Genomic DNA, 25,810 nt, shown 5'->3' with positions numbered 1-25,810 from the left:
AGTTGGAGCCATAAGTTCGCATTGTTAGGATCACTATCAATATGAACACAAAGAACATGAGGAATATTGGCTAAAGGTTTTATTAATAACTTCGGTTGTACACCAATAGAGAATACAAAGAATGAAGAACTAATCGCACTAACATAGTTTCAATTTACTAAATATAGCTTTTAAAGATTTAACCACTAAGATATAATCTACCAAATATATCTGTGTCCAATCTTTACCAAATATCTACCGGATGTATCTCTACTGGATTTTTACTAAATATCTACACTATATTTCTACTCGATCTTTTACTGTATATAGGCATCACGCTCCATATCCCAACAAAAATTAAGCCACCGAGAAGCTCTAGGAATCCAATAAACCTCCTCAACTCCTAGATGCGACCAAGGTGACGTTTAAATTATGGATTATGAGCTTAGGTGTTCGATAGGTATATCTCCCTAGCAAAGCATGCATTAGAAATCTCAGTTAAGATTAGGGTGCTATAGCTAGTGCGGTTTACACATTAACCTAGATCAAAACATTTCCAGTATACTTTACACTCTATCGTGAGCGACAATTAGAGGTCTAGATCTGAGTGCACCTAGAGATTTGGATTAACCTCGAGGAGAAAACCCCAAAAGTCCTAAAAACGAGCGATGAGATTTAATTTGCCTAGGAATCCATAAGAAGCTAGTAGTCCTCCACGACAACCAAGGTAGTTCTTCAAGCTAATAGAAGTGTTATGGTGTCATCAGAATCTCCGCTACCTATCCACTCCAATATCCATTCTTGGGGGACGGGGGGACGTGGGACCACATAGGTTGACCGAGTAGTTTCCTGACACATAGGGATCGCTCCACCCAAGCTTTAGTGACTTAATGGTCTCGGGGAAGGGTCCGCCAACTAACCTTCCATGGATGATGTTTAGATTAGCATACACCATTTTGTCCCCCACAAAGTATACTAGGTTGCACCTCAATTCATATCACCAGTTCTTCACTACATTATCAAAGAGAAGAAAGATTGTAGCAACTCAAAAAGACAAAGGGTAACCACATACCATTAGTATAGTTTCGACATAGCTTCCACTTCCTTTTCCCCTCCTGTATCAGTGTTGTCGAGCTAGGCCAAGGTCGGTTATGGTTGTGTTACCGACAGCTCAATTGGATTGTTTTGCACAACATATCCATTCTGAGAAGAAATGTAAAATTATGCATGTAGCCTTATTAGTTGACCAGTATGGTAATCATTTACTTAAAGATAATACATCATTTACTTAAAGATAATAGCTTTCCATTTGTGTCAAGAAGGCAATTGGAGAACTTAGATGGAAGGTTAAAAAAAAAAAAAAAACACATAGAAAGGCATGTAAAATGATCAAGAAAGGGACGAAAATTAGAGAAGATCCGAAGAGAGCATGCAAGAATATGGTGATACATTGAAACATGTTAAGCATGCAGATAGGAAAAAGAACAACTCAGAGAGAGATGAAAATTAAATGATTTAAAGAAACAAAACAAAGGAAGAGACAAAATCAGAAAATAAAGACACTTTTAAGGTCATTTAAAAGGGAGTTGTTAATTTGATTCTCATCCCCTTTCAGAAAATCATAAGAGTTTTAGATTATGAGTACTTTGGGAGAAGTGACAAGTATGTGTTGTAAGATGCATGTGAAGAGGAGAGATAAAGACAATCCCAAATTCCCAATTTACCCTTCTTGTCACCCTATAAATCTCCCCATATCCCACCCATCAAATCCATTCAGTTTCTTCCCCCATCATACTCCCTTCTCAAATCTCTCTCAAGAGGGAATTTCTTTGAATTGCAAGATGGCAACCGAAACCTTATTATCCGCCAACTCAGACGTGAACCAGGAGACGAAAGGGGAGTACCGTGGGACATTTGCGGGCCCCGACGAGTCAAAGGTGCCGGAGAGTTTCGTTTGGCCAGATGATCTTAAGGGATCGCAGGAGGTGCCGGTGCTGCATGTGCCACATATTGACATAAATAAGTTTATGAGTGGCAAGGAAAGTGATGTTGAAGAGGTGACGAGGCTGGTGGATGAGGCTTGTAGAAAACATGGATTCTTTGTGGTGGTGAACCATGGAGTTGATATGAAAGTAATGGAAAGTCTTCATGAATGTATGAGTGAGTTTTTCTCAATGCCTATGGATGTGAAGCAAAGGGCTCATAGGAAGTTCGGTGAGAATTTTGGATATGCTTATAGCTTCTTTGTGAGATTCTCCTCCAATCTTCCATGGAAGGAAACTTTTTCCCTTCCCTGTGTTGCTGCTGGTGAAAACTCCTCCTCTGCTTATGACTATGTTATTGAAAAATTAGGCTCATCATTCTCCCATCATGGGTAAGTAAATATTTACTAATAATTGGTTTTGATGTTTTTTTTTTAAGAAGTGTGAGGTGGGTTGATTGTTAATGTAATTTTTAGATACTTAATTGAATTAAAGGTGGGAAATGAGATTTGAATAAGTTTGATGGTGTTTTAGGAAGGTGTATCAAGATTGTGCGAATGCAGTGAACGATCTGGGCATGAAGATATTGGAGGTTTTGGGGTTGAGCCTTGGCGTTTCAAGAGAATACTTCAGGAATTTCTATGAGGACAATGATTCCATAATGAGGCTTAATTATTACCCACCATGCGCGAAGCCAGAACTTGTGTTGGGAACTGGCCCTCATTGTGATCCCACCTCCATAACAATCCTTCACCAAGACAAGGTAAGTGGCTTTCAAGTGAGCGTCGATGATCAATGGTATTCAATTCCACCAACCCCAGATTCCTTTGTCATCAATATCGGTGACACTTTCAAGGTATGCGTGACACAAAATTACAATTAGGGTTCTTCATTTTTTATCTTCCTTGTTCTAAACACAACTAATTTTCAAATGGGTTGTTTTAATTTTTGTGTTTTCAAGTCTCTCACAAATGGGATTTACAAGAGCTGCGTACACAGAGCTGTAGTGAATAGCGAGAGTGTAAGGAAAACAATGGCTTTCTTTATATGTCCAAATCATGACAAAGTGGTGAGAGCACCGGAGGAATTGGTGGAGAAGAATCCACCACGAAAGTATCCAGATTACACATGGGGAACGTTGCTTGAAATTACTCAAAAGCATTACAGACCTGATTGCAACACTTTGGAAGCCTTAACAGATTGGATTCAAAAGGGAAAGCCGTTGGACAATGGCTCCACTCTTACCGCCCCGTCTGCTTAAACCTACCTTAATTATGTGTCTTTGTGCTCTATTTCTCTATGTATGTCAATAAGTGGTTGTCAATAAGTGGTTCTATGTTTATGAGCTTTCTAGGGAAGAAGACCATCGTGTAGCGACCATCATGTAGCGTTCTGTCTATGTCTTTCTTCTGCGTTGCTGGATGTTGCAGAAAAAAAGAAAAGAAAAAAACCCTTTAATATACACATGTTTCATTTTGCTCTATTTTTGTTCTGTTCTATGTGCATGTTTGACACTTTCCATTTAAACCAAAATCAAATCTTAGAATTAAATACTTGTTGAATGATTAAAAAAAGATAATTGGTGAGTTAATAAACTTTCCTTACCAAAAAAAATTGTTGTGAGTTCTTTTTAGGAGGATTATTAAAACTTATTGTTAGTTAATTTAGGGAGAAAGTTTGAAAATTTTGTTAGTACTTAATCCACCCTCAATACTACATTATCTTCTATTAAAAAAAAAAAAAAAAAATATTGAAAACCATAAGTACTTGAAGGTTCTTGAGTTCAAAGGATCTCTCCCCTCACATTGTTCTTTCTGCTTAATCTATTTATTTCGGTATATTTCGATCGTGAGTCATATCCAACATTTGGTATCAGAGGTAGGATGCTAAAACAAATGTCGTCGTCCAAAAAGTCGTCGGAGGAGATGTGACAACAATAAGGAGTGAAAAGAGGGGAGTCTTAACGCTCCAGTATCTGTTATTCACGAAGAGTAACTATGCAGCATGGTTGACAAAAATGCATGTTAATTTACAAGCACAAGACATGTGGGACGTCATCGAGCATGGTGACAACGTCGAGGAGCGGAAGGATAGGACGACTCTTGCTTCCATCTATCAAGCAGTCTTGGAGGACGTCCTTCTCATGTTGGCATAGAAGAACTTGGCAAAGGCAGAATGCATGCGGGTGTGGAACGTGTCAAGGAATCAAAAGTGCAGACCTTAAAGGGTAACTATGCAGCATGGTTGACAAAAATGCATGTTAACTTATAAGCACAAGACGTGTGGGACGTCATCGAGCATGGTGACAATGTCGAGGAGCGCAAGGATAGGACGATTCTTGCTTCCATCTATCAAGTAGTCTTGGAGGACGTCCTTCTCATGTTGGCAGAGAAGAACTTGGCAAAGGTAGAATACATGTGGGTGTGGAACGTGTCAAGAATCAAAAGTGCAGACCTTAAAGAGTGAGTTTAAAGCTATCCGCATGAAGGGCGGTGAGTCAATAGATGACTTTGCCATGAAGTTGACGACTTGTTGGGCGACAAGGTAAATTAGATCTCCGTCTTCAAGAAGTTCCTTTGAGTTGTTCCCCCAAGATTCATATAGATTGTTGCCTCTGTTGAGAAGTTCAGCAGCCTCAAAAATATGTTGGTTGAGGAGGTCATTGGCCGTCTTAAAGTCCATGAGGAGAGACTTCATGGCTACGAATTCAAAGAGGAGGAATACCTCTTACTTACACATGAGGGGTGGCTATGGGGTGGCTCGCACAAGACAAAAAAGAAAGATGCGGCTGACTCTTTTTTTTTTAAGTACAAGGGGATGTGGCCGCCATAACAAGGAAATCATAGGTCACGGACATTGCTGCAGACGTGGTGGCAGAGGAGGTCGTGACAATACCTCACAAATCCATGAAAATGCATATCTCTAGAAGGAAAAGAGTATGATCAAGTGTTACTATTGTGGAAAATATAGGTAATATGTGGCAGAGTGCCGCAAGAAAGAGCACGATGAGGAGACAAACCTCATGTTCATGGATGATGAAGAGCCCGCAATAATGTTGATCTAAAAAATTTCCAACCTGTTAATGCTCAACGAAGAGAAGGTCACGATGAACCCCTTCATAGATGGAGAAGACCCAGTGGAGATCAACATGTGGTACCTAGATAACAAAGCGGGCAACCACATACTAGAGATCGAGCAAAGTTTAAGGAGTTTGATGAGAAGTTCATTGAAAACATGAAGTTTTGCGACAGATAAATTGGACTAATACAAGACAAAGGATCTATCTTGTTCTAATGTAAGAAACTCGATCAACGTCTATAGACCAAGATGTGTTACATCCCGAGTTTGAAAAGCAATATTATTATTAGCCTTGGTCAAATGACCGAAGAAAGTAGCAATATTATTAGCTTTGATCAATTAACGAAGTGCAACTTACAAGTTGATGTGTTTCATCAAACTTATCATCTCAACTTAGGAGGCCTAGAGGAAGGCCACCAGGGCTTAAGAAAAAATGAGACTTCAAACTTTCATCTCAACGAAAGAAACCTAGATGAAGGTCTAAAAAGAAGGTTGAAAAAATAGAGGAGTATGTTACAAGAAGCTTTTAAATGAAAGCGTGATGATAAATTTTTTGTACATATGAGAGGAGTGAAAGAAATTGCACGTTTTAGAATTAAAATTTCTTTTGAAGAAGACGGAGTTGACCAGGGACCAAACAAAGCTCCAAGTGTGTTCTCTGTATAGAGCGTATTTATCTGCACAAAACTAGGGCGTTATAGTTAGGTTGGCTCGACGATGACTTAGGTCCGGATGCCTCTAATAAACTGAGGACCTTAGGATCATGAGTGACGTTAGGAGGTCTAGACCCTAGTGCTCCCATATTAAGAAAGAATCGAGAAGTCGGAGTAGAGAAACCTAGAGCCATAAGTCTGCATTAAGCTACTTGGCCACTTTAGGAATCCAATAGACCTCCTCAGCATCCAGAGTTGACCAAGACGATGTTTAAATTATAGATTACGCGCTAAGGTGATTGATTGATATATCTCCCAAGCAAAGCATGTATGGGAAAGCAGTTAAGATTAAGGCACTAAAGCTAATGCGGTTTACACATTAACCTAGATCAAAACATTTCCAGTATACTCTACACCTTAGGATCGTGAGCGGGGATCAGAGGTCTAGATCTGAGTGCACCTAGAGACATGGATTAGCCCTGCAGAGCTAACCCCGAGCGTCTTGAAAACTAGCGAAGAAATTTAAACTGCCAAGAAACCCCTAAGAACCTAGTAGACCTCCACGGAAACCAAGGACGACCAAGGTAATTCTTCAGATTGATGGTAGTGTGACGACGTCATTAGAGTCTCCGCTACCTATTCACTCTAGTACTTGTTCCGGGGGGGTGGGGGGACCAAATAGGTTGATCTAGTAGTTGCCCGGACATACGGGGGCGCTCCCCAAGGCTTTGGTGATTTTATGGTCTCCTGAAAAGGTCCCCCAACTAACCTTTCATGAACGATGTTTAGATTAGCAGACACATTTTGTCCCTATAGAGTATACGAGGTCGTTCCTCAATTTAGGTAACCGGTCATTCAATAGATTATCAAAGTAAGCTGCAAAGTCAAAGAGCAGAAAAATTGTAGCAACTAAGCGAGACAAAGGTAACCACTGACGATTAGTAATTGGTATAGTGACGACATAGCCTCCACCTCCTTTTCCCCTCCCATGTCAGTGCTATCGAGCTAGGCCAAGGTCGGTTAGGGTTGGGTTACTGATAGCTCAATTGGTTTTCCGTGCACAACATATCCATCCCGAGAAGAAATGTAAAATTATGCATGTAGCCTTATTAGCTCACAAGTATAGGAATCGCTTTCCATTTGTGTGAAGAAGGCAGTTGGAGGACTTAGATGGAAGGTAGAAAAAAGCATAGAAAAGTATGTAAAAGTAAAACAAAAAACTTGAACTACAAAAGGACGAAAATTAGAGAAGGTCCAAACAAAAAAAAGTAAGAGCATGCAAGAATATGGTGATACATTGAAAAATGTTAAGCATGCAGGTATGAAAAAGAACAAAATTAAATGATTTTAAAACAAAAAAAAGGAAGAGACAAAATCAGAAAATAAAAAGACATTTTTAGGGCCACATTTAAAGGGAGTTGTTAATTTGATTCTCATCCCCTTTCAGAAAATCAAAAGAGTTTTCACTTATGAGTACTTTCGAAGAAGTGACAATTATGTGTTGTAAGATGCATGTGAGGAGAGGAGAGATAAAAAGAACCCCAAATTCCCAATTTACCCTTCTTGCCACCCTATAAATCTCCCCAACTCCCACCAATCCAAATCCATTCAGTTTCCTCCCTTATTCTCTCTTCTTTGCATGCAATGGCTTTGAACGGCAAGGTGGCAACCGAAGCTGCTCCCTCAAACTTGAATGAGGAGACGAAAGGGGAGTACCGTCCGCCATTTGGGGGCTCCGACGAGTCAAAGGTGCCGGAGGATTTCATTTGGTCGGAAAAGTTTGAGGCGTCCGAGTTGCTGCCGGTGCTGGATGTTCCAAATATTGACTTGGAAAAGTTCATGAGTGGCGACAAAAGTTATGTGGAAGAGGCGACAAGGCTGGTGGATGAGGCTTGTAGACAACATGGCATATTTTTTGTGGTGAACCATGGAGTGGACATGGAAATGATGGGCCGTGTTCATGACTGTATGAATGAGTTCTTTACAATGCCTTTGGATGTGAAGCAGAGGGCTAAAAGGAGGGTAGGTGAGAGTTATGGATATACTAATAGCTTCTTTGGGAGATTCGCGAACAATCTTCCATGGAAGGAAACCTTTTCCCTTCGCTGTTTGGCTGCTCAAAACTCCTCCGCTGCTCATGACTATGTTCTTGACACTTTAGGCTCATCCTTCTCCCATCATGGGTATCTAAATTCCACCATCTCTACCTATGCCTATTCAATTCTTATACTTTTTTTAATTGCTTGATGGTGTTTTTAGGAAGGCGTATCAAGAGTGTGGGATAGCATTGAACCAGCTTGGTATGAAGATTGTGGAGCTTTTGGGGCTGAGCCTTGGCGTTTCAAGAGAATACTTCAAGAATTTCTATGAGGACAACGATTCAATATTGAGGCTTAATTATTACCCAACATGCGACAAGCCAGAGGTTGTGTTGGGAACTGGCCCTCACACTGATCCCACCTCCGTCACACTCCTTCACCAAGACCCTGTCAGTGGCCTTCAAGTGTGCTCCAATGATCAATGGTATTCAATTCCTCCAAACCCAGAAGCCTTTGTCATCAACATCGGTGACACTTTCACGGTACGTCACACAAAATTACAATTAGGGTTCTTCATTTTTTCATCTTCCTTCTTCTAAACTCGACTGATTTTGAAATGGGTTGTTTGGTTTTTGTGTGTTTGAAGTCTCTCACAAATGGGATTTACAAGGGCTGCATACACCGAGCTGTAGTGAATTCCATGAATGCAAGAAAATCATTGGCCTTCTTTCTGTGTCCATCTCATGACAAAGTGGTGAGAGCACCGGAGGAATTGGTGGAGAAGAGTCCACCACGAAAGTATCCAGATTTTAAATGGCCAATGTTGCTTGAAATGACCCAAAAGCGTTACAGACCTGATTGCAACACTTTGGAAGCCTTCAAAACTTGGGTTCAAGAGGGAAAGGCGTTGGACAATGGATCTACTATTACCGCCCCGTCTGCTTAAACCAACCGTAACTATATCTCCCTATATGTGTCAATAAGTGGTTCTTTGATTATGAGCTTTCTAGGGAAGAAGAATATCGTGTAGCGTTCAGTCGTCTATGTATCTCTTCTATGTTGCTGGACGTTGTAGAAAAAAAAAAAGCTCTTTAATATACACATGTTTCATTTTACTTATGTGGTGTTCTATTCTATGCTAGTGATGTGCATGGTTGACACTTTCCATTTAAACCAAAATCAAACCTTTATCCGTTTAAATGAATTAAATACTTGTTGAATGATTAAAAAAATTAACTCCATACATGAATCGAGTTTGTGAGTTAATAAACTTTACTTATTAAAAAAAAAATTATTGTTAGTTCTTTTTACGAGAATTATTAGTCGTGACTGTGGAGAAAGTTTAAAAAATTTGTTAGTACTATTAGGATCGCACAACAACGCACACACTTGATCTAGATGATAGAGAAAATGCAATGAGAATATTGGCTAAAGGATTTGTATTGATGACTGCAACTATGTAGAGCAAAAAAATACAGAAAGTACATTTTCAAAACTCTGTCAGAGTGGATATGATTAAGCTAATTATATATAGCTTTACAATATATAACCATCTACTATATATAACTATCATCCATATATAGCTTGGCCGGATATAGCTTCTTACCATACATATCTATTTACTATTTAGGACAATTTACTTTATATGTCATTTACATATATATAGCTTTAGCATGTATAACGTTGACTAAGCTATAAATAAGCTACTTAAGGTTCTTAAGTTCAAAGGATCTCACCCCTCATGGCCAGTCCTTGTTCCTTGTTAATGAGCGCCAAGGGTTGTGGCACACCGGAGGAAGGAGAAGCAATCGAGTATCTGGGGGAGGAGGATCGACAACGATTCAATATTGAGGCTTGAAATGGCCAATCCTTGTTCCTTGTTAATGAGCGCCAAGGGTTGTGGCACACCGGAGGAAGGAGAAGCAATCGAGTATCTGGGGGAGGAGGGGTTGTGGCATGCCAGAGGAAGGAGAAGCAATCGAGTATCTGGGAGGAGGATCGACAACGATTCAATATTGAGGCTTGAAATGGCCAATCCTTGTTCCTTGTTAATGAGCGCCAAGGGTTGTGGCACACCGGAGGAAGGAGAAGCAATCGAGTATCTGGGGGAGGAGGGGTTGTGGCATGCCAGAGGAAGGAGAAGCAATCGAGTATCTGGGAGGAGGATCGACAACGATTCAATATTAAGGCTTGAAATGGCCAGTCCTTGTTCCTTGTTAATGCGAAAAGGTGGTTTTCTCTTTCGTCTTTCAAAGCTGCTAACTCCTTCATTTCTTCTTGTCTTGCTTTGTTGGACACTGGGTCCTTGTTCCTTGTTAATGTGCATCAAGGGCCAGTCCTTGTTCCTTGTTAATGCGAAAAGGTGTTGGACACTAGGTCCTTGTTCCTTGTTAATGCGCGCCAAGGGTAGTGGCACGACGGAGGAAGGAAAAGCAATCGAGTATCTGGGGGAGGAGGATCGACAACGATTCAATATTGAGGCTTGAAATGGTCAGTCCTTGTTCCTTGTTAATGCGCGCCAAGGGTTGGGGCACGCCGGAGGAAGGAGAAGCCAATCGAGTATCTGGGGGAGGATCGACAACGATTCAATATTGAGGCTTGAAATGACCAGTCCTTGTTCCTTGTTAATGCACGCCAAGGGTTGTGGCACGCCGGGAGAAGGAGAAGCAATCGAGTATCTGAGGGAGGATCGACAACGATTCAGCACACCGGAGGAAGGAGAAGCAATCGAGTATCTGGGGGAGGATCGACAACGATTCAATACTGAGGCTTGAAATGGCCAGTCTTTGTTCCTTGTTAATGCGCGCCAAGGGTTGTGGCACGCTGGAGGAAGGAGAAACAATCGAGTATCTGGGGGACGATCGACAACGATTCAATATTGAGGCTTGTAATGGCCAGTCCTTGTTCCTTGTTAATGCGCGCCAAGGGTTGTGGCACGCCGGAGGAAGGATAAGCAATCGAGTATCTGGGGGACGATCGACAACGATTCAATATTGAGGCTTGAAATGGCCAGTCCTTGTTCCTTTTTAATGCGCGCCAAGGGTTGTGGCACGCTGGAGGAAGGAGAATCAATCGAGTATCTGGGGGAGGATCGACAACGATTCAATATTGAGGCTGGAAATGGCCAATGTTGCTTGAAATGACCCGAAAACAAAAGCGTTACATACTTAATTCCAACACTTTGGAAGCCTTCAAAACTCCTTGTTCCTTGTTAATGCATGCCACAGGATCGACAACGATTCAATATTGAGACTTGAAATTGTCAATGTTGCTTGAAATGACCCAAAAGAAAAAGCGTTACAGACATGATTTCAACACTTTGGAAGCCTTCAAAACTTGGGTTCAGGAGGAAAAGTTGTTGGACACTGGTCTTGTTAATGCGTGTCAACTTACAAGCGCCATGGGTTGTTGCACGCCGGAGGAAGGAGAAGCAATTGAGTATCTGGGGGGTTGACGAGGTCCAACTACAACGAGTGGTCCTTGTTAATGCGTGTCAACCTACAAGCGCCAAGGGTTGTGGCACGCTGGAGGAAGGAGAAGCAATCGAGTATCTAAAGGAGGATCGACAACGATTCAATATTGAGGCTTCAAATGGCCAATGTTGCTTGAAATGACCCAAAAGCGTTACAGACCTGATTACGCCGGAGGAAGGAGAAGCAATCGAGTATCTGGGGGGTTGACGAAGTCCAACTACAACGGTGGTCCTTGTTAATGCGCGTCAACCTACAAGCGCCAAGAGTTGTGACACGCCGGAGGAAGGAGAAGCAATCGAGTATATGGGGGAGGATCGACAACGATTCAATATTGAGGCTTGAAATGGCCAATGTTGCTTGAAATGACCCAAAAGAGTTACAGACCTGATTGCAACAATAAATGTTGGACACTGGGTCCACTATTACCGCCCCGTCTGACCCAAAAGCATTACAGACCTGATTGCAACAATAAATGTTAGACATGGGTCCACTATTACCACCCCGTCTGCTTAAACCAACCGTAACTATGTCTCCCTATGTATGTCAATAAGTGGTTCTTTGATTATGAGCTTTCTAGGGAAGAAGAATATCGTGTAGCGTTCGGTCATCTAAGTATCTCTTCTGTGTTGCTGGACGTTGCATAAAAAAAAAAACTCTTTATTATACACATGTTCCATTTTGCTTCTCTTTTGTTCTATGCTAGTGATGTGCATGTTTGACACTTTCCATTTAAACCAAAATCAAACCTTTATTCGTTTAAATGAATTAAATACTTGTTGAATGATTAAAAAAATTAATTGCATACATGATATGGAGTTTGTGAGGCATAAACTTTACTTAGCAAAATATATATATATATATATATATATATATATATATATATATATAATATATATATATATATATATATATTGTTAGTTCTTTTTACGAGAATTATTAGTAGTTGCTAATTGGTGGAGAAAGTTTGAAAATTTTGTTAATACTTACCCTACTATAAATACTAATCACATGTATGTTCTTTTCACAAAAAAAAAAAAAAAAAAAGAAAAGAAAAAAGAAATTTGAAAACCATGAATACTTAAGGTTCTTAAGTTCAAAGGATTTCCCCCCTCAAATTGTTCTCTATGCTTAATATATTTGTTTTGTATATTTCGATCGTGTGTCATATCCAACATTTAGTATCAGAGGTAGGATGCTGAAACAAATATCGTCACCAAAAAAGTCGGCGGAAGAAATGTGACAGCAATGAGTGAAAGGGAGGGGATGACTGTGGAAAGAAACCAGGAACGGGAAGAGGGGCCTGACTGCGGGAAGAAAGAAGTCAGGAACAGAAAGAAAAGTCTGACTGCGGGAAGAAAGAAGTCAGAAACAGAAAGAAAAGTCTAACTGCGGGAAGAAAGAAGTCAGGAATAGAAAGAAAAGCCTGATTGCGGGAAGAAGGGCCTGATTGCACAGGAAGAAGTCAGGAATGGGGCTGACTGCACGGGAAGAAGGGCCTGACAGCACTGGAAGAAGGGCCTGACTGCGGGAAGAAGTCAAGAATGGGAAGAAGGGTCGGGCCATCTGATTGCGGGAAGAAGTTAGAAACGGGAAGAAGGGTCGAGCCATCTCACTGCGGGAAGTAGTCAGGAACGGGAAGAAGGGTCATCTGAGCAAGAATTGCTAGAGGGCCGGGCCATCTGAGCAAAAATTGCTAGAGCAAGCTTAGGAACGAGAAGAAGTTGTTGGAGCAAGCTCAGGAACAAGGAAAGAAACTGTAGGAAGAAGTTGTTGGAGCAAGCTCATGAATAAGGAAAGGAACTACGGGAAGAAGTGGAATAGGAAGAAGGAATATCTGAGCAAGAAGTTGCTGGAAAAAGCTCAAGAACAAGAAACTGCGGGAACAAGTTGTTGTAGCAAGCTCAAGAACAAGGAACTGCGGGAAGAAGTTGCTGGAGCAAGCTCAGGAACAAAGAACTGAGGGAAGAAGTTGCTAGAGCAAGCTTGGAACTGCGGGAACAAGTTGTTGGAGCAAGCTCAGGAACAAGGAGAAGTCCCATGTGGCTTGATCCGAGGAGGAAAAGTCAGCTCTTTTCATGGTGAGCGCATCGGTATTATCCAACGTCCCTAATTCTGATTCCAAATCCACAGAGGTAATCGACAACGGCATAACTGCTCTGGTGAGCGTCGAACTCAAGGAAGAGCTCCAGCTGGGCGTGACAAAGGCACCGGTTGGAGAGCCAATTCAGTTGAAGAAGGAGCGAGTGTTCGCTCAAAATGTTAAAATAGGTGAGCAGCAAAAGCACCTAGATGGGTCCTCAACACAGGGGTAACAAACCATATGATCGGGGCCAGGTCTACGTTCTCCGAGCTCGACTTGGGGATTCGTGGGACGGAAAAGTTCGGCGACAGCTTTGTTGTCGAGATCGAAGGGCGCGACCCATCTTGTTCGTCGGCAAGGGAGGCGAGAATTGCAAGCTGACCGGCGTCTACTTCATCCTAAGACTCAAGGCTAACCTTGTGAGCCTGGGTCAACTCGATGAGGTCGGCTGCTTCATCTCCATCAAGCGTGGACTGACCGACGTCTACTTCATCCCGAGTCTCAAGGCTAACCTTGTGAGCCTGGGTCAACTCGATAAGGTCGGCTGCTTCATCTCCATCGAGCGCAGGTTACTCAAGATCTGCGATGATCGATGACGGCTGCTCACGCAAGTTCGGCGCACGACAAACCGCCTTTACATCCTAGAGTTGGAGATAGAGCAACCAGTCAGCCTCTCGGCAAGAACCTAAGAAGTAGCTTGGAGGTGGCACGCAAGGTATGGGAACCTGAACTTTCCTGCTCTACAAAAACTACACAAGGACGAGATGGTGCACAGTTTGTTGACGATCGAAGGTGTGAACAGACTGTGTTACGGGTCTCATTGGCAAGCAGAGGCGCACCCCCTTTCCGCCTCAAGCATCCTACCGCGTCGGTGAGCCATTGGAGCTCGTGCACAGCGATATCTGCGGGAACATCAAGCCGGCGACCCCAGGTGGCAAGACCCTCTTCCTCTTGCTGGTCGATGACAAAAGCCGCTTCATGTGGCTGATCCTACTGCAAGTGAAAAGTGAGGCGACAGAGGGGATTAAGCGCATTCAAGTGCGAGTGGAGGAGGCCGAATGCGAGAAGATGCGAGTGCTGCGCACGGACGGAGGTAGAGAATTCACCTCGACGAGCTTTGGTAAGTACTGCGACGAGCTCAACATGCAACAGTACCTAACGGCGCCCTACTCCCCCCAGCAGAACGGGGTGGTGGAACGCTAAAATCAGACCATCGTCGGGATAGCAAGGTCATTGCTGATGATGGTCGGGATGCCCGAGAGGTTCTGGGGAGAGGCGGTAATGACGGTCGTCTACCTCCTCAATCAGTTGCCAACGCAAACCCTCGACGGGAAGACGCCACATGAGGCATGGTACAACAGAAAACCAGCGATACATCATCTCTGAGTGTTCGGCTGCGTCGCATACTTAAAGGTCACGCGTCCCCACCTCGCCAAGCTCGATCCTAAGGGGTTGAAGGTTGTCTTAATCGGCTAAACCCGGGAGCAAGGTGAACAGGCTCTATGATCCTGCGGGGGGCGAGCTAACATGTCGCACAACATCATCTTCAACGAGAGCATCTTCTAGCAGTGGAACGACGTGACCGAGGTGGACCAAAACCCAAATCAATTCATAGTGGAGTACCTCGTCCCCAAGTCGGGAGAAGAATGAGTGCAGCATCGAGAACCATCACCGCTGCCAATAGTTGCACCGGGCACACCTACGCCAACCCCAACCACAACTCCAGCTACACCCCCTGAACTAGTGGAGTTCACAACACCATGTACTGCAGATTCAACGCTGGATGTCAATTACGATGATGGTCTGGCGGCCAGGTACTGGAGGATGGAAGACCTACTGGGAGAAGGTGAACCACCTAGACTGGCGGCGCGCGAGCTCAAAGAAAAGGTGGCCAAATTGCATGCCATTAGCGCGGATGAAGTGAACTCCTTCGCCGAAGCAGAGAAGAATCTGTGCTGGCTGAAGGCAATGTAGGAAGAGATGGCATCCATCACTAAGAACAAGACGTGGAGTCTGAAGGACATGCCGCCAGGACATCGAGTCATAGGGTTCAAATGGGTCTTCAAACTGAAGCGTAACGATGAGGGAGAAGTTGTGAAACACAAGGCCCGTCTAGTGGCGAAGGACAACGTCCAAAAGCAAGGAGTGGACTTCGAAGAGGTATTCGTACTGGTGACAAGGTTGGAATCTGTCCGCCTATTGCTGGTGAACGCGACACATCATTCCTAGAAAATCTACCACATGGACGTGAAGTCCGCTTTCCTCAACGGAGAGCTGAAGGAGACCGTCTATGTCTGACAACCACCGAGCTTCTTGGACAACAACAACCCTGGCAAGGTACTACACCTGCACAAGGCACTCAATTGGCTTCGACAAGCACCACGAGCCTGGAACGCGAAGCTCGAAAGTACCCTGCTGTCGCTGAAGTTCAAGCGTTGTGCCTCGGAGCATGGCATGTACGCGCACGGCCACGGTGAGCAGCGGCTGATCGTGGGAGTGTACATCGATGACCTCATAATCACTAGAGGCAACATGGAAGTTCTTGGGAGATTCAAGAGGGAGATGTCAAAAAACTTCAAGATGAGTGATCTCGGCGTGCTCAACTACTTCCTCAGCATCAAATTGCAACAGAGTACTGCCGGCATCACCATCTGTCAAGGTGCGTACGCAAAGAAGCTGTTGAACACAGCTGGGCTAGCGGACAGTAACCCTACAAGGACGCCAATGGAGGCTGGACTCCAGCTAAGAAAGGTCGACACTACGATGGCAGTCGACTCCACCAATTACCGTAGCATTGTCAGGAGAGGATGCCTCTAATAGACTAAGAACCTTAGGATCGTGAGTGACGTTTAGGAGGTCTAGACCCTAGTGCTCCCATATTAAGAAAGAATCGAGAAGTCGGAGTAGAGAAACCCGGAGCCATAAGTCTGCATTAAGCTACCTGGCCACTTTAGGAATCCAATAGACCTTCTCAGCTCCCAGAGGTGACCAAGACGATGTTTAAATTATAGATTACGTGCTAAGGTGATCGATTGGTATATCTCCCTAGCAAAGCATGCATGGAAAATCTCAGTTAAGATTAAGGCACTAAAGCTAATGCAGTTTACACATTGACCTAGATCAAAACGTTTCCAGTATACTCTACACCCTAGGATCATGAGCAGCGATCAGAGGTCTAGATCTGAGTGTACCTAGAGACTTGGATTAGCCCCGCGAAGCTAACCCCGAGCGTCCTGAAGACTAGCAATGAAATTTAAACTGCTTAGAAGCCCCTAAGAACCTAGTAGGCCTCCACAACAATCAAGGGCGACCAAGGTAGTTCTTCAAACTGATAGTAGTATGACGGTGTCATTAGAGTCTCCGCTACCTATCCACTTTGATACCTGTTCCTGAGGGGGGTGTGGGACCACATAGTTTGATCTAGTAGTTGCCCGGACATACGGGGGTCGCTCCCCCAAGCTTTGGTGATTTTATGGTCTCCTGAAAAGGTCCACCAACTAACCTTTCATGGACGATGTTCAGATTAGCAGACACCATTTTGTCCCTATAGAGTATACGAGGTCGTTCCTCAATTTAGGTCACCGGTCATTCACTACATTGTCAAAGTAAGCTACCAAGGTCAAAGAGTAGAAAGATTGTAGCAACTCAGCAAGACAAAGGTAACCTCCTTTTCCCCTCCCGTATCAGTGCTATCGAGCTAGGCGAAGGTCGGTTAGGGTTGTGTTACCGATAGCTCAATTGGTTTGTCGTGCACAGCATATCCACAGCATATCCATTTTGAGAAGAAATGTAAAATTATGCATGTAGCCTTATTAGCTCACAAGTATAGGAATCGCTTGCCATTTGTGTCAAAAAGGCAGTTGGAGAACTTAGATGGAAGGTAGAAAAAAGCATAGAAAAGCATGTAAAAGTACAACAAAAAACTTGAACTACAAAAGGACGAAAATTAGAGAAGGTCCAAACTAAAAAAAAGTTAGAGCATGCAAGAATATGGTGATACATTGAAAAATGTTAAGCATGCAGGTATGAAAAAGAACAAAATTAAATGATTTTAAAACAAAAAAAAGGAAGAGACAAAATCAGAAAATAAAAAGACATTTTTAGGGCCACATTTAAAGGGAGTTGTTAATTTGATTCTCATCCCCTTTCAGAAAATCAAAAGAGTTTTCACTTATGAGTACTTTCGAAGAAGTGACAATTATGTGTTGTAAGATGCATGTGAGGAGAGGAGAGATAAAAAGAACCCCAAATTCCCAATTTACCCTTCTTGCCACCCTATAAATCTCCCCAACTCCCACCAATCCAAATCCATTCAGTTTCCTCCCTTATTCTCTCTTCTTTGCATGCAATGGCTTTGAACGGCAAGGTGGCAACCGAAGCTGCTCCCTCAAACTTGAATGAGGAGACGAAAGGGGAGTACCGTCCGCCATTTGGGGGCTCCGACGAGTCAAAGGTGCCGGAGGATTTCATTTGGTCGGAAAAGTTTGAGGCGTCCGAGTTGCTGCCGGTGCTGGATGTTCCAAATATTGACTTGGAAAAGTTCATGAGTGGCGACAAAAGTTATGTGGAAGAGGCGACAAGGCTGGTGGATGAGGCTTGTAGACAACATGGCATATTTTTTGTGGTGAACCATGGAGTGGACATGGAAATGATGGGCCGTGTTCATGACTGTATGAATGAGTTCTTTACAATGCCTTTGGATGTGAAGCAGAGGGCTAAAAGGAGGGTAGGTGAGAGTTATGGATATACTAATAGCTTCTTTGGGAGATTCGCGAACAATCTTCCATGGAAGGAAACCTTTTCCCTTCGCTGTTTGGCTGCTCAAAACTCCTCCGCTGCTCATGACTATGTTCTTGACACTTTAGGCTCATCCTTCTCCCATCATGGGTATCTAAATTCCACCATCTCTACCTATGCCTATTCAATTCTTATACTTTTTTTAATTGCTTGATGGTGTTTTTAGGAAGGCGTATCAAGAGTGTGGGATAGCATTGAACCAGCTTGGTATGAAGATTGTGGAGCTTTTGGGGCTGAGCCTTGGCGTTTCAAGAGAATACTTCAAGAATTTCTATGAGGACAACGATTCAATATTGAGGCTTAATTATTACCCAACATGCGACAAGCCAGAGGTTGTGTTGGGAACTGGCCCTCACACTGATCCCACCTCCGTCACACTCCTTCACCAAGACCCTGTCAGTGGCCTTCAAGTGTGCTCCAATGATCAATGGTATTCAATTCCTCCAAACCCAGAAGCCTTTGTCATCAACATCGGTGACACTTTCACGGTATGTCACACAAAATTACAATTAGGGTTCTTCATTTTTTCATCTTCCTTCTTCTAAACTCGACTGATTTTGAAATGGGTTGTTTGGTTTTTGTGTGTTTGAAGTCTCTCACAAATGGGATTTACAAGGGCTGCATACACCGAGCTGTAGTGAATTCCATGAATGCAAGAAAATCATTGGCCTTCTTTCTGTGTCCATCTCATGACAAAGTGGTGCGAGCACCGGAGGAATTGGTGGAGAAGAGTCCACCACGAAAGTATCCAGATTATAAATGGCCAATGTTGCTTGAAATGACCCAAAAGCGTTACCGACCTGATTGCAACACTTTAGAAGCCTTCAAAACTTGGGTTAAAGAGGGAAAGGCGATGGACAATGGGTCCACTATTATCGCCCCATCTGCTTAAACCAACCGTAACTATGTCTCTCTATGTATGCCAATAAATGTTTCTATATTTATGAGCTTTCTAGGGAAGAAGAACATCGTGTAGCGTTCGGTCTATGTCTCTCTTGTGTGTTGCTGGACGTTGCAATTAAAATAAACCCTTTAATATCACATGTTCTTACTTTGCTGCTCATCTTTTGTTTTGTTGTGTGGTAGTGATGTGCATGTTTGACACCTTGCATTCAAAACAAAATATATTTTGTTTTTCTTTTTTCTCACTCCATATTAAGTAAAAACAATGTCTGAATTGAGATTTCTCTTCCTAAAAACGTAAAGATGAATGGAAGAGGAACAAAATTAAGTGTTCTTTTCTCTCTTATGTTTGTATCTCAGTGATTTTCAATTGCTATAAATAATTGGTGGAGGAGGGATGTAAGTTTTTTTTTTTTTTCTAGATGTAGTGTCCTATTTTCCTATTAAAAGTAAGGCAAATATGCATGCATGACTTGTGTCCTATGCACAAAAAATTTGTTAAATAGTTTCTTAAATAATGTCGTGAACTTAAAAGTTTCATATAAAAAATCAGAATTAGGCTAGCACAAAGAGAGTTCAGTAATATCGGCTTAGGCCAACTAAGTAAGTAGCTCTACTATCGACTTAGTTGGACAAATTGTATTGTGTATGATGATGTGTGTCTTGTGCCTTGTGCTTGTATGCTATGTTGTTCGATGATATGCTATGTCATATATTAAGACTATTATAAGAGTCAAACCCAATGTTGGTAGATATTATCCTCTTTGGCCTTTCCCTTTCGGGCTTCTTTGCTCCGGTATGCTATGTTGTTCGATGCTATGTTATGTCATGTATAAAAGGTATGTAACAACCCAAGCCCACTACTAGCGGATATTCTCCTCTTTGGGCTTTTCCTTTCGGACTTCTAGGCCCTGTATGCGGATATTGTCCTCTTTGGGCTTTCCCTATCGAGCTTCTAGGCCCTGTATGCTATGCTATGTCATGTATAAAAGCTATTGTAACAGCCCAAACCCAAGCCCACCGCTACAAATATTATCTTCTTTAAGCTTTCCCTCAAGATTTTAAAACGAGTTTGTGAGAGAGAAGTTTCTACACCCTTATAAGGAATGTTTGGATCTCACAATCCACCCCCTTTAGAGGCCCAACGTTCTCTGACACACTATAGGTTTCCACACCCTTATACGTAATGTTTCGTTCCCCTCTCCCACCATGGAAAGGTTTCCACACACTTATAAGGAATATTTCGTTCCCCTCTCCAACCAGTGTGGCATCTCACAATCCACCCCCTTGGGGGCCCAGCGTCCTCGCTAGCACATCATAGGTTTCCAACCAGGGACAAGTTTCCATACCGTTATAAGGAATGCATAGCACACCATAGGTTTCCAAACCTTTATAAGTGTAATGCTTCATTCACCTTTATTCCCCTCTATAACTAATGTGGGATCTCACAATCCACCCCTCTTGGGATCCCGGCATCCTCGCTGGCACACCATAGGTTTCCACACCCTTATAAGTAATGCTCCATTCCCACAATCCACCCCTCTTGGAGGCCAGCGTCCTCGCTGGAACACCATAGGTTTCTACCACCTTATAAGTAATGTTTCATTCCCCTCTCCAGTTGAATAGAGTTTTTCACACCCTTTATAAGGAAGCTTCATTCCCCTTTCCAGCCAGGGAGAGGTTTCCACACCCTTACAAAAAATGTTTCATTCCCTTCTCAAGCTAAGGAGAGGTTTTCACACTCTTATTAGAAATGTTTCGTTCCCATCTCCAATGTGAGATCTCACATTTATGCTATGATGCGATCATGTCATATTGTATAAAATTGTTATGAATCGACGCTCTATGATGTATAAACCTTCATAGACCATGTTATAATGATATGCTATGTATGAAAGAATGTATCAGTCATTCACAAACTCATTATGTTACAGATGAATGGAAGTTTGTCTTACATCATAAATTATGCCATAACTATAAGCTATGGAGACTTCATACATATTTTTGTTCCACATGTATCACGATACTTCCCCATTATGATGAGTATGTACGTGTATACGACTTATAATTTACAACATTTATTGTTATTGGCCTAAAAAACAATTATGTATAGTCATAAGACATAAAATTAAATATAATATAACATCTTTAACTTGTATTTTGAGAATGATTTTTTTTCATTTTTTTCATTTTTTTATTTTTATTTTTGCCAGAAATTACTGCGGAACATTCTCTTTATCCACGTGCGTAGCACGAGCGATGCAATCGGTCAACTCGCGGATGCAATTGCTGGACCTCGACGTTTCATTTTGCCTGCGAAACTGAGCTTGCTTTCCCCCACGCAGAACCCAGTTTCCGAGATCTTGCCATCGCCATTTTCGAGCACTGAGTAGACGCTTTAACGAACTGGGTTTTTCTTGTTTGGGTCAAATCCAGAATCCCTTTACGCCATTTTCGTTTCTGATTCTGATTCCCGCAACAATTCTTTTATTTTTTCTCTCGGAATAAATGGGTTCCGATCCCTTCCTTTTGCCTGAGATTGGTCCTGATGGGCTTGCCAGGGAAGCTCCTGTAATTGCCTACACTGAAAAGGTATTCGATCTGACTTTTGGGCTACAAGATTTTTCCTAATTTAATTCTTATTTTATCTTTTCAGTTTTGCTTATTTGTTATCGGATTATGTTGCAGATAATCGAGGAAGGGCGTCTTCAATTGAGAAAGTACGAATTTCTTTTATTACCTTTACGGATCTGGTTTTTCTCACATGATAACTCTCTCTATGTGTTTATTTGCTTATGATTGGTAAATTAGAAGTATTACTTGTTATTCTATCTTCCCTGTTCACGGAAATTTTAGTGTGGGGCGTTATCCTAGTTACATTCTTACATGGTAACAGATATGGATGCAGTAAGTCTTTGTTTATAGTTTATAATGCATAAGTGTGCAATTAATGGTACTTGACTTGAGGAAGTCTTGAAGGAACCATCTTGGCTTAGTTAATCTTTTTTCTTTTTTTCTTGGTGTCTTACGAGTTTGTGTTGTAACCTAATGTCGATACCACTGGTTGTACCAAAAGGTCACAACCATCGTTGCTCTGATACCACTTGTTGTAACCTAATGTCAAAACCCTCAATGCTCTGATACCAATTGTTATGGAGTGGAACGAATGTCTAACCTCTAAGCTATGTTCAGGTTGAAGGTTAATTAAGTTAAGATCAATGACATAGTGAATTGTAACAGCTAACAAATATTGTCTATTAAGTCCCCTCATCTCTTTCCAACGTAGTGAATTCCTTATAAGGGTGTGGAAACCTCTCTTTAGTGGGTGTGTATTAAAACCTTGAGGGGAAGCCCAGAAGGGAAAGCCCAAAGAGGACAATATCTACTAACGGTGTATTACGAGTTTGTGTTGTAACCTAATGTCAAACCTTCGATGCTTTGATACCATTGGTTGTACCAAAAGGTCACAACCATCGTTGCTCTGATACTACTTGTTGTAACCTAATGTCAAAACCCTCAATGCTCTGATACCAATTGTTATGGAGTGGAACGAATGTCTAACCTCTAAGCTATGTTCAGGTTGAAGGTTAATTAAGTTAAGATCAATGACATAGTGAATTGTAACAGCTAACAGATATTGTCTATTAAGTCCCCTCATCTCTTTCCAACGTAGTGAATTCCTTATAAGGGTGTGGAAACCTCTCTTTAGTGGGTGTGTATTAAAACCTTGAGGGGAAGCCCAGAAGAGAAAGCCCAAAGAGGACAATATCTACTAACGGTGGGTTTGGATTGTTACAAATGGTATCAGAGTCAAACATCAGGTGGTGTGTTAGCGAGGACGTTGGCTCCCAAGGGAGTGGATCTTGAGATCCCACATCGGTTGGAGAGGGGAACGAAACATTCCTTAGGGTGTGGAAGCCTCTCTCTAGTAGACGCGTTTTAAAACCTGGAGGAAAAGTCCAAAGATGACAATATCTACTAGCGGTGGGCTTGGGCTGTTACATGAACTATAATTTGTATGGAGATTAAGTGAATGATCTGAACATGGGGAATTTTTATGTTTGGAAAAGTTCTTAAGTTTGAAATTGGTATAGACGAATGAAGGATAGTGTTGAGGCAAAGTTCAGGAGGGTGTTGATTGGGGTAAATTGAGATATCCGAAGCATTGTAGGATAATGTGATCATTTACCATTGATTAACTCATAATGATATCTCAGACAGAGTTGATATTAGTTCCAACATCTCGTGTTGCTGATGGTTGTGATATTTGACGCCAATACTTAAAGTTGACAAGAACATAGAACTAGCAGTAGGATTACCACTATGGTATGACTCTTGTTTATCATTCTGTATTCTGTAGACTCTTCATCAAGTTCTTTATTTTTCTTTTCTTACCCGTATCGTTAAATGGGAAATTTTGTTTATTGTTCGGGTCGTAATTTCATTCAGATACATTGATGAGAATTATTCTAAGATTCGAGATGTTGAACGAGAGTTGGCAGAGCTTACAATGGAGATGAAACTCACATCTGGTCCAAAAAAAGCAGGTTGAGCTTACTGTCAGTTGTTTTATATTCATTATTGATTTTCATTAACTGGCTTTGGCTTACCACCAAGCATGGTTACATATCTCTAGCACTCGAACTTCTGCGGAAGAAAATAGAGATGTCAACGGAAAGAATACATGCAGCCAAGTTGAAGGAAGAACAAGCAAAGAAGGTTTGCCCCTTGTCAATTTTTACACGAGTTTAGTGTAATACATACATCTAGGCTGAGATCCCACACTGGTTAGAGAGGAGAACGAAAGGAAAAGTCCCTAGCAGACGCGTTTTAAAACCTTGAGGGAAAGCCCGAAAGGGAAAGTCCAAAGAGGACAATATCTGCTAGGGGTGGGCTAGGGTCGTTACATGGGCTTTCTTCTTTAGATCGTTAATTGGAATTTAATGAATTGAGTCTGATGTTCTCCCTTCAGGCTTGGGAAGCAGCGTCGAAGGTCGTGCAGGACGAGGAAGCAATTAAGCAAAAGCTGTGTGATGACTTGAATCATCTGGTACATAACTTTGCGTTATATTTGGTTATGTTAAAACTAACAAACACAACTGCTTGATAGTACTGTCATTTATTCTTAATAGGTTCAAGAAAGCAATAATTCGCAGTTGACGAGGCTCGAAGAACTAAAACGAAGAATGGAAGCTTTGAATTCAAACCGAGTATCGACCTCTGTTTCTCAAGTAATGATTTCTGCTTGTTAGCCATTAACATAGCCCTGTTGAGAGATATGATGTAAAACAAATGGCTTTCAGGTTACACAAGAAGGCCAAACAATGGGAAGTGCTCAGAACAGCAGAGTTGCAGATTCTTCTGGAGTTGCTACATCAACAGAAACAACAGGTGCAAAAGCAAATGAAAGTGCACGTATTCAAGCAGTCAGTGGTGATGCTCCAGTGGTGAATGGCCAAAATCAAAAGCCCTCTTCTGAGACAGAAGTAAGAGGGAAAAAGAAAAACCAGTTTCATGGAAGAGGGAAGGGAATTGGAGCAGTGCCTAAAGGAAGAAGCTCTGCAGACTCTGGGTGGACTGGCTCTGGGTTTGATGTGGATGGTAGGGTATAAGCCTAAGCTCTATACTATCAACTTTCCAATTGTCAATATCAATATCAATACTCGATCAACTGTCAGAATGGTTCTTTTATTTAAACAACACCAAAAGAAAAATAAGTTTATTATAGGGTGGAATAGGAACTATACTCTTAGCCCCCATTTTTATAGTGTTCTTATTTATGCTTCTTGTTCAACTTGTTCCTGGTTAGTGTTTTCTGTATTGTCACTAGCTTGCCTGTTGAGTTGATTCTTCCATTAATGATAATTGACCAAACTAAGTTCAAACAATTTAGAATTCATTCTTTGAGGTGTTCAAACAATTTTGAATTCATTCTTTGAGGTGTTTGTTGATCGAGGAGTTCCTAGAGAGGTTTTTGTGGCATACCTGAATTTACGTTGTCTTGTGGAGTGGAGTGAGAGAAACCATAAGACTTTTATAGGACTCGAGAAAGGCTCTAGTGATGTGTGATCTCTTGTTAGATTCTACTCTCCTCTTTGTGTATCGGTGACATGTTATTTTGTAATTATTCTTTATGTTTATTTTGTAACGGTTCAATGTCATTGCTAGCAGATATTGTCTGTTATGGCTTGTTACGTATCGTCGTCAGCCTCACGGTTTTAAAACGCGTCTACTAGAAAGAAGTTTTCATACCACCTCCAACTGATGTAGAATATCTGCGTTTTAAAACTGTAAGGTTGACGAGAATACATTGTGGGCCATAGTGGACAATATTTGCTAACAGTGGGCTTAGGCTATTACAAATTACAAATGGTATTAGAGCCAGGGTGGATTGTGAGATCTCACATCAATTGGAGAGGAAAACGAAACATTTTTTATAAGAGTGTGGAAACCTCTCCCTAGCATATGCATTTTAAAAACCATAAGGTTGATGACAATACTTAACGGGCCATAGCAGACTTAGGTTATTAACATCGCATCTCATCTTGTCATCTCGATCCCCATCGACATGGATCTCATCTTGTCATCTTGATCCCCATCGACATGGTTCATATGCCTTGACGCCCTCCCAAGTCTTGGAGTGTCGTCGGTCATCGCAACTCGCTTGGTCATGCCATCGAGAACGGACCCGCGTGTTGCTCATCTCATCAGGACTTCTCAAACATCAATCCATCTGGGTTCTATCGAGGCATTGGCCCTCCTGTGCCCATGTCGTGTCATTTATGGATACCGTACCGGATAGCGGGTGTATGTAGCAACCTCCAAC

General features: G+C 42.1%; 4 protein-coding genes across 4 annotated transcripts; all 4 read left to right on the top strand.

The window, feature by feature from the left end:
• The first annotated feature begins 1,741 nt into the window (after positions 1–1,741).
• On the top strand, positions 1,742–3,444 carry LOC147790956 (gibberellin 20 oxidase 1-like). The gene is made up of 3 exons (XM_087126756.1): positions 1,742–2,353; positions 2,496–2,817; positions 2,923–3,444. The coding sequence occupies exons 1-3, from the start codon at positions 1,821–1,823 to the stop codon at positions 3,220–3,222; spliced, it is 1,155 nt and encodes a 384-aa protein (XP_086982882.1). The 5' UTR covers positions 1,742–1,820; the 3' UTR covers positions 3,223–3,444.
• Positions 3,445–7,283: 3,839 nt separating this feature from the next.
• Positions 7,284–8,846, top strand: LOC111802006 (gibberellin 20 oxidase 1). Its single transcript, XM_023686266.2, has 3 exons — positions 7,284–7,875; positions 7,952–8,273; positions 8,378–8,846. Exons 1-3 carry the CDS (start codon positions 7,337–7,339, stop codon positions 8,675–8,677), a joined length of 1,161 nt encoding a protein of 386 aa, XP_023542034.2. The 5' UTR covers positions 7,284–7,336; the 3' UTR covers positions 8,678–8,846.
• Positions 8,847–17,586: 8,740 nt separating this feature from the next.
• On the top strand, positions 17,587–19,122 carry LOC111802753 (gibberellin 20 oxidase 1-like). The gene is made up of 3 exons (XM_023687240.2): positions 17,587–18,171; positions 18,248–18,569; positions 18,674–19,122. The coding sequence occupies exons 1-3, from the start codon at positions 17,633–17,635 to the stop codon at positions 18,971–18,973; spliced, it is 1,161 nt and encodes a 386-aa protein (XP_023543008.1). The 5' UTR covers positions 17,587–17,632; the 3' UTR covers positions 18,974–19,122.
• Positions 19,123–21,259: 2,137 nt separating this feature from the next.
• Positions 21,260–24,883, top strand: LOC111801645 (junctophilin-like protein). Its single transcript, XM_023685704.2, has 7 exons — positions 21,260–21,576; positions 21,673–21,704; positions 23,434–23,531; positions 23,621–23,703; positions 23,957–24,034; positions 24,117–24,215; positions 24,288–24,883. Exons 1-7 carry the CDS (start codon positions 21,493–21,495, stop codon positions 24,594–24,596), a joined length of 783 nt encoding a protein of 260 aa, XP_023541472.2. The 5' UTR covers positions 21,260–21,492; the 3' UTR covers positions 24,597–24,883.
• The last annotated feature ends 927 nt before the right edge of the window (positions 24,884–25,810 follow it).

Source organism: Cucurbita pepo, chromosome 9, assembly GCF_057944985.1.
Source record: "Cucurbita pepo subsp. pepo isolate OVF chromosome 9, ASM5794498v1, whole genome shotgun sequence".
NCBI lineage: Eukaryota > Viridiplantae > Streptophyta > Magnoliopsida > Cucurbitales > Cucurbitaceae > Cucurbita > Cucurbita pepo.
Note: the sequence above shows the minus strand (reverse complement) of the source record. Positions and strands in the feature narration are given on the sequence as shown.